At 45.6% G+C, this 9,203-nt stretch overlaps 1 protein-coding gene across 1 annotated transcript in view; it reads left to right on the forward strand.

The window, feature by feature from the left end:
* Positions 1-8,818, forward strand: part of LOC8035246 (17-beta-hydroxysteroid dehydrogenase 13) — a 225,123-nt gene extending 216,305 nt beyond the window's left edge. The window contains exons 5-6 of the mRNA XM_029991898.4: positions 4,291-4,416; positions 6,499-8,818. Of these exons, the coding sequence (XP_029847758.1) occupies positions 4,291-4,416; positions 6,499-6,571 (199 nt within the window). The 3' untranslated portion in view covers positions 6,572-8,818. The remainder of the gene's footprint in view (positions 1-4,290; positions 4,417-6,498) is intronic.
* Positions 8,819-9,203: the final 385 nt, after the last annotated feature.

The following is a 9,203-nucleotide window of genomic DNA, read 5'->3' on the forward strand; positions in this document are numbered from 1 at the left end:
CACGTGGTCTCATGGAGAAATTTTTTTTGTTCTCGATTTTTTTTTTTTGATCCAGGTAACTTCATGTTGTCAAACTTTCGCGTTTTTTACCAACCGCTAGCGTCACATCCTCACGAAGTAAGAGCTTTCTGCGATGCATATAGTTGAATCACCCGGGCCGAGAAACTCGTTTCTTTTTCTCGCAAACTCCCTGTACTTCCAGCCAGTTGCTATCTCCCTTGTATATTATTATGAGCTTAAACGCACGAAGCTGTAAACAAACATTCATGTGATCTATTTATTTATTATTGAATGTTCACCTTGGAGGGTATTACTATTACATGAGGGGGGCGGGGGGGGGGGGGGGACGGAGGAATTAGAGTCAGTTGGTCAATATTCAATAATTAGGTTAAACAAAGAGCAATAAAAAACGCAGTATACACGGATGCAGGTAAAGACACGTGCAACACGGACTGGCACTAAGTTTCAACTTCTGTAATGCAAAGGCAACTAAAGGCATATATGAGCTCCACGTTTGCCATATATGTCACAACCAATACCGTCGAAAAGCCCGAGTCCTAAAAGAAATCAAAATTAAGACAGGTAAAATCCAAGATCTAACAAAAAAAAAACATAAGCAGCGACATGGTTTGCACTTCGTTTACGATTGGTTACAGCATTGTACTTCACAAAACAATCCAAGCCCAAACGAGCCGATTGTGGCGCTGCGCATTCAGGACTCTGGACTGGATATGTAGTAGAGAGACATTGGTTACACGTCTTTCAGTATCCTCTAGCAATTTATATACAGGATGTTCATTTTTAAGCTTAACAGATCTGTTGAAAAAGCAAGCCGTGAAAGCTGCACTAATGCAGTTTGTGCAAGTGAGGTTTATGCCCAGGGGTGCATAGTATAGGGGGCTCATCGTAACGATCAGTCGGCGAATAAACTATCCTTTGTTAATTAACGTTTTCATAGTTGAAAATAAACATAGGTTCTAATTAGAAACTTGCCGAGCGTCAACGAAAACAACTAAATCAGTCAAGCACGGTGGAGCGCTAAAGTTACCACTCGTGGAGCAGGAGCAACGCTATACCGTTGCGAAAACTCGCCCGCGCGGTTTTTTCGTCTCATCGTCATTTTCTCACGCCATCCTTGTGCCTGTTGCACGGGTGGTAATTTTAGCGCACTACTGCGCTCTTCACGCCCTCAAAGTCTTCCTGAAAATTACTGATTTAGTGGTTTTCGATTACGCTCAGCAAGTTTCTAATTGAAACCAATAACTATTTTCACTTTTTAAAAAGTTAATTAACAGTTCTAGCTAATTATTCGACTTATTACGACGATTATTCCCCAATATTACGTCCCCCTGGCCGCATAACTCACCTGCGTGAACCGCATTATTGTAGCTTTTACGGATTTTCTTAACAAATATCATCATCACCATCAATGTTTATTCACGTAAAGATGTACAAAGAAATGTCTGATTAGTCATCTCGATCCATCGCCTACATGGCTATGGATCCAGATGTCAGAATTAAACTGTAAAAGAAACGCCTTGTCTATAGCCGGTTACAAGTCAAGAAGGTAGGAGAAGCTCCTCCCACAAGCGTGATGCGCCCGTTTCAAATCTCTCCGCAGTCGAAAGAAGAGTTCACTGGAAACACCCCTTGTTCACAGAGTGAATCCAACTTGTCTTATTCTAAGAAAGCGACCTTTGTCGCTTTCTTTCGCATCGGACAGGGAACCGAGCCCCTGAAAACAGCATTTGTATCGATCGGAGGGGGAACCTAACCCCCGAAAGTCATATTTGTTTCCATAGGAGGGGGAAAAACTCTGGTCTCCCACTCGTGGCTTCCACAACGCTAAGTCAAAGTCGGAAGATAAGGCAAATATGTACAGGAAGGCAAGGCCCTCCTCCCGCGTTGGGCGCAAAGTCACGGAAACGATGGGACGCTGTTGGATGCGGAGGTGGCGGAGGGATATATGAATCCCTTTGAGGAGCATTTGCCGCTACCTTCTTGACCTGTGACTTACTACAGATAGCGTGTTTTTTGGACGACTGAAGTCCGCAAACTGTACATCTTTAAATTTTTTTGAACATTTTACGCGGTGCAAGCTATACAATGGTTTCCTTTTTTTTATATCATTCATTATGATTAGATGCGAGAGGTTTGTGAATGACAAATTAATTCTATTGTGATTTATATAGGGTACGTACGCTCCTTCGTGCCTTACTACGAACATTTATTAAAGTGTGCTGTTTGTTAGAGCTTTGTTTTTCCAAACGTACGGACTATAGACACCATGGTGCGAACTACCGGGTCATTCAAGGAGACGGCAGGCTCTTTAAATCGACCGCAAAATTCGGTTTCTCAATCTATCGCGCTACGACTTTGTGCAGCGTTGCCCACAGATGGCGCTTTTTTTTTTTTTCTTTTTTTTTTTTGTAAAATTTGCAAAGAGCGAATTTACCTGAGCAAAAAGTAAAGAAAGAAAAAGGCTTAGCTCCTATGGAAACGCAGCGACGTCACCGGTCTTCAAACAACACGGCGCCGTTTCGCACGGGAGACAAGAGATGGCGCAAGCGGTCGCGACGCCAACTGCCGCCAACGAACGAGCAGACGACGCCGAGAGCCGGCGTATTTAGCAGACAAGGAAACTGCGGTTTCTTGTTGTTACCGTGCCTGTTTTCGTTTCTACGACTGTCGCCGCCCGCGGAACGCGCTCCGCTTTTGAGTCGGAAAGATTGTCTGCTGAAGAGGCTGGCTCTCGGCGCCGTATGCTCGTTCGTTGGCGGCGTTCATTGCGCCATCTCTTGTGTCCCATGCGAAATGGCGCCGTGTTGTTTGAAGACCGGTGGCGTCGCTGCGTTTCCATAGGAGCTAAGCCTTGTTCTTTCTTTACTTTTTCCTCAGGTAAGTTCGCTCTTTGCAAATTTTACAAAAAAAAAAAAAAAAAGCATCATCTGTGGGCAACGCTGCACAAAGTCGTAGCGCGATAGGTTAGGAAACCGAATTTTCCGGTCGATTTAAAGAGCCTGCCGTCTCCTTGAATGACCCGGTGTAATCCGGAAAATACATATACGCTCATATATAAGTAGCCTGGGTGAAAAGTATTGCGCCACATGTGGTGTTTTTGTCCGACAGCGATGAAGCTTCGTGACTGTTTCGGAGAGTCCTGTGGCACTTCCACGCTTTTCTCCACCTGCATGTGCTCAAGCCTCGCCAACCCTTAGAGGAAAAAAAAAAGAGATCCTTGAGAGTCACACCACTCGTCCACAGCAGCCATTGCAGCACTGTCTGTTGAAAAAAGCTTCGCTTTTTTCGGCATTGATTGACTGACCTTTGTGGAGCTAATCGATCATCAGGAAGCCATCAGCGTCCCAGGAGATGGATGCCATAACTTCCTGCAAATGCCTTCACACATTTTTTTTTTTTTACGATAAGTATTGGGATGTTTTTTCTTGTGTCGACTGTTCGCTCCCCCCGTCAGAGAGCATGCAGCCCCTCACACGCAAATAAAACTTGGCAAAATGGCTCTCTCTCAAAAAAAAAAACATTATTGATTTTTTTTGTTTTTTTTTTTTTTGTTTTTTATGTGGGTGCAATACTTTATACGACCCTTACGGGTTCACTGTCCCAAATATTCAATTTACATGGAAGTCAGACGAGCAAGATTTGAGACGAATTCGGGCGAGCAGTGAGCATAGAAAGAGAAGCGCACGTAAGACATAGTGTGTGTAAGGATGGATAGTTGGGCTAGTTGGTTTTGCATCATTGTGTAATACGCCAAAACAACAGGGACAAAAAACGAAGGGAGAACTACTCCGTCCTGTCTAGTTCTCCCTTCGTTTTTTGTCCCTGTTGTTTTGGCGTATTACACCATGACTTAGTGTGTGACAGATTTATATATATATATATTTTTTTTTTACTTTAACGCTGAATTTTAGAACTGAGCAAACGTTCCGACCGTCGTGTCTCGCGCATTTTTCTATCTACTCCGTAGTCATGTGACAACGTTCACGCTCTATGAGTCGTATTGCTGGATCTAACTGGTGTTTCTGACTGGTATACTGTTGACACTAACTAATATAACTGACACTATGTGCCGTATTGCTCACACAAACTGCGTGTTGCCCAGCTGCCCACACCAGTTAGTGCTCACACAAACTGGTACTGCCCACACCATGTGCCGTATTGTTGACAATAAGTGGTATTGCAGACAATATGTGCCGTATCGCCGACAATAAGTGGCGTCGTTGACACTAACTGGTATTGCTGACACTAACAGGTTCTTGTCCGTCCCAGGTTCCCCGTGCTAACGCCGATCATGGACACGAAATCGGTGGCTTCCGTCATCGTGGACGCCATCCTGCGAGAAGAGGCCCTGATCGTGGTCCCTAGGATAATCGAAGTGATGTACAAGCTTCTCAAGTGAGCTTCGTTCCATCTCCTCTCGTCCACGTTTGCTTACCAGCTGGCAAGCTGCATTATCGCTCGAGCCGAACTCATCGCTGGGGTGACTGCCATTCCTAAACTCTGGATGGCAGAAAGGCCGCTTGGCACCATGAGAAATGTAATCCAACGCTCGGTGGCTTTTAAGGGAGGGTATCCAACCGTCGCGCCCTTAACAGCCTAGCTGAAAACTAAACCCGTCTGTACAACGACAGCATGTATTATTTGTCGGAAACAATAGAAACAACGGAAACAAACAACAAGTGTCAGCAATGACGACACTTGCAAGCTATATATAGTTCGATCTCCTCGCCAATGAGCAACCTTTCGGGCGGTCGCAGGTTAAAAAATAAAGGCCGTTTCAGATCGTTATTTTTGTTTGGAAGGACGCGCGTGTTATGCTGCACGTTCATAATCGATATTAACGCTAGGAAGAGGTAATGATGATGGGGATGATGCTCACCTAATGTAGCGCACATCTGTTATTTTTTTTCTCTCTCTTTTTTTTAGAATTGTGACAGGGTAGTATTCGATATACTTATGTGACAAAGAAAATGGCTCGCAGTTTAACGGGACTCAATTTGGGGCCAGTTGAAAAAGTCTTCGTAGACTGGACGAACTGGATTCAATTAGACCTGGCTATAAGTTGCTCTATAGCAGGCGTCAGATTACGAGTGGCCAAGTCGTGCTAGCGTGGGAAAGACGTTAATATTAAACTAGGCTCTCATTGACCCAACTATTGGTACGCTATCAATTTTAAAAAAGGACCTTAAAATAAAAACAAACTATGAGTTTGTGAACCTAACATTTCCACTTTAGTTACTTACTGATAATGTAGCAAATAACGGTGTTTAGTTAATTTTGGATGAGAACATCTATACAGTACAAGTATCAAGCCAAGTTCTCATCGCAGTTGGCGCCTGTAATTTGCATGGGGAAAAAACGCTAGATGGCCCATAAAAGGATGTGTACAAGGTTAGTCAATATAGCCACAGTTCTCCTTAAATGATCGCGTTGAAAGTGAGGAATTATTAACTATGTCAAATATTGAAAGACTGTTTCATAAAATTGGATGGTGGATAGGATCATTATGCTGCTTAAATTTCCGTAGAACTACGGCTGCAGCTGAAGAAACGTTTGCGGGCTCCTGCCACATGACAATGTCGGGTGCGCAATAAGCGAATCCCCGTGGCTCGATATCCGGCAGAAGCAAATGTGCAGCCCCCCCCCCCTTTCCCCGCGCCGCCATCTCTGAGGCGTATATGCGGAAATGCGTGCGGTTGTTTTTAACGCTTCGCCGAGTCGCGCGCGAGAGTCCCGTGAACTGCCCCGTGCCGCAGAGCACGCGAGCTCGGCCGCTCGGCTGCTGTCCACAGCGATGAGAGAAGATTCCGGAATCACGGCTGCCGGGGCAGCGTCTATCGCCGTTTCAACCAGACGGGAGTGCGCCGCGTCGAAGCCAGCAAACGAACAAGCCAGCAGATAAGAAAAGACGCGCGTGCGAACTACGCGGTTGTCGGCAGCAGGCGGGCCGCTGTCAGGGAGCGCGGCGATGCGATTCGGTTTAAAGTCCCTTGTTACTTCTTTTACAAGTAATGACAACCCGACCAATACAAATGACAAAGCACATTCCGCTGGAACAAAATGGCGGCATCCAGTTCAAACCTGTACTGTGCGCCGCCATTCGCTTCCTAAAACCTGCACCGCTACGCAGTCGCCGCTTCGAAGAATGTCGCTACTTGTACGAAGCTCTTATCTATTATGGACTTTAATTCGGTCGGCGCTCCGGCGTTAAATGTTTGATGTCACTTCCGTGACCAAGTTTTCGTGACATCGAACTTCCAACTTTGCACCCTCTTCCAAGCGCAGAGAAAGTACGTATCTACGTGAAAAAATGACGCATTCAGAGTAGCAAGAAAATAACGCTTTCAAGCTGAAGTAAGCGCTCCTTTTGAATCCAAACAGTAAAGTACTTCGTTACTGTGTAAGTGAGCAACGAGTAAAGGTATTGTATTTAGTTTCTTTATTTCAATAGCGCGTACATGTTCTGATTTCACGCAGGCCCTTGCCCGAGGACGCCCAGAGGGCGATCCAGCGATTTCTGGCGTGCTCCATCCAACAACCGAAAGCATGATGGCGTCTCGACCTAAGTGGTGCACGGCCCGGTGGGCCCTGGTTGACATCTATAAATTCCGCCGAGTCATGGCGCGGTGGGACCACATCTGCCACGGCATGCACCCGCCTGGCCGACAAGCCTTTGCCGCACCTCCGACTCTCTGGACACGAACAGTCGGAACTGCTGCGTCGTAGCTATGGCGTCGTGCGTCTTTGTGGCGGTGGTACACACCTATCGTAGCGATGGTACTGGTGGGGACGGGGAATTAGCGATATCATCGGGGTGCAAGAGCTGTGACTGCTGCCGCCGAATCCTGCAGTCGGATATCCATACTTCTGGTAGTTATTAGGGACAGACGTGAACGATTTGTATTCGCTGGAATCGCTTGGGAATCTTCGGAGTACCGCAATCGGACCTTATACCGGCACTTCCTGGGATAGAGAGTTTGTGGATGCGGGATATGTTTTGAATACGGGATGACACCAATTCGAATCATGCTGGGTTCTATTTTTACGCTCCAAACCAACGAAGGGCATCTGGCACGCCCCAGCGGAGGACTGTGGATTCGTTTTGACCACTTGGAAATCTTTACAGTTGCAAGCGAAATGTCGATTACAGGGCGTATTCTCCCTCAACAGGCCTCTGTCAGATTGCTGATGCCTCGGCCGGTATTCGAACCTGCTTCCTGGGGAACCGCGTAAGCTGGCGCTTTGCCTAACTTTTAACAACTCGTGACGTCAAGCGTCTCGTGATGTGACGGGTTGTTTTCACTAGGAACGTCAAGCAGTCCCGTTCGCCATATCTCCATCAGCGTGTAAACGAATACTAGCAGATTGCAAAGTCCTGAGTGCTGATTGAGGAATGTGAACAAACGTCGCGGGTTTGATCAAATGTTAAGTACGATATGCCTGTAACACGCCATTTTATACGGCGCTCTCAACAATACGGGATCGTTATGACGTCATGACATGTAATGTGATGAAAGGGTTTGTTATAGGAGGTGTAAAAAAAAAAACGTGTCCCCCATATCATTTCTGAGCGGTGTAGCCGGTACGTCCGATAGTGTCCTCCTATGTTTCATAAACAGCTTTCGAGCGGCGACTAAACGAAATCTAGAACCAACAGCAGAAACGCACAACGTCCCAAAAATTTCACCAAGCACTTTCAACGCAAATATTTCTTGTCTTCTGGTTTAGGAGCGCTCAACACGACCAAATTAGCGCATGTTTATTCCATGTAATCTTGAGCCTCGTTCAAAAACTCGCTAGCATCACGAACTAGTTAATGACACTTCGCTTTTACATAGAACTTCTCGGCAATACTTGACGGCGACTTGCTGGTGGCGCGGTTAGGAGTAGAAATGGCTGTAGCACGCGTACACGACGCATTCTCCTCATTACGCCATTAATCCCACACTCAAAACAAACAAAAAAAAAAGGACGTGAGTTCGTTTTTCTGCGGGTCAAGGAGACAGCCACTCCCGGCGCGCAATGAAAAGATTCCAGCAAATGACGAAACTCAATATACAATTCGATTAAAAAAAAGTATGCAATGTGTGTAGAAACAATGAACTATTCAACGTGTTGTGTTTGTCCCCTTTTTGTAGCCTCCGGCTTAGGTTTTAAAGATGTTTATAGCCATCGTCCCTGCGCTAGGTGGCGCATGTTACCGCCCGTTATAAAAAGTACAGCCGTTAGCATCCATCTACCCATCAGATTTTTTTTTGTCGTATATCGAGTTTTTCTTTTTTTTTTTTTCTTGTTGGAATTTTTTTAATTTTTCGCCGTCATCGGCTGTGTCCGAGTTGCACTAAAAAAAGAACTCAAAGCTTTTTTTTTTTTTTTTTAAAGTGTAGCTTTGAAGCGTCTTGGTGGAAAATGCCCCAAACACTCGTGTGGATGGAAAGGGAGATGCTGCGGTACTCGGTAGAATCCCCGAGCGATTCCAGTATTTATGACTGTGCAGGCTTGCCATTTTCGAGCACCTGGTGGTGAGTGAAACTGCTGCGTGTGGACAATAATCAGGGTCAAACGGGAGAGCTCAGATTTACACGTTGCCAGACTTTGAAACTGACTTTTGTAATCAGAAAAGTGTCAGTTTTCGTACGATGTCTTTTTGTTTACTTGGGGGGCGAACCTTGTTCCGGCGAATCTGTTCCTAAGGGAACCCAAATTCGGAGCCGCGGAGGTGGAATATAAGTGTTAGACTAAGTAACATTTCGCGGAAACATAGAAATGTAAAATAAAACGTATACAGTTATCAGTTTGACGGTGTCTGTGTGCGTGTCTGATTGTGCTAATACTTCTTATTTGTTCTCGCGGCGCAATCCTAGTGTATTTCTAGAATAAGATCATTTATGAGTAATCCACGCGAAATAACTGAATCGGCAAGTTACACAAAGCGCCAACAAGAAGGTGTTGCAGGTGAGTGTCCCGGAACCTCGGCCATTCCATCCACACGTGAGTATTGCCCAACAATAAGCTTTATTTGGTGTTGGTTTGCCTCAGAGCAATACGTGACTTTCCCAGTCCAACCGCTCATTTCAATGTATTTCGGGCTTCGCAGGCTGCCTCACGAAAAAACCACGACTTACGGACTGGTATTCTTCCGGCAATGCATGAATGCCGAGCAGATCATACGTTTATAGGTG

Source organism: Ixodes scapularis, unplaced genomic scaffold (genome assembly GCF_016920785.2).
Source record: "Ixodes scapularis isolate PalLabHiFi unplaced genomic scaffold, ASM1692078v2 PGA_scaffold2__306_contigs__length_199485367, whole genome shotgun sequence".
NCBI lineage: Eukaryota > Metazoa > Arthropoda > Arachnida > Ixodida > Ixodidae > Ixodes > Ixodes scapularis.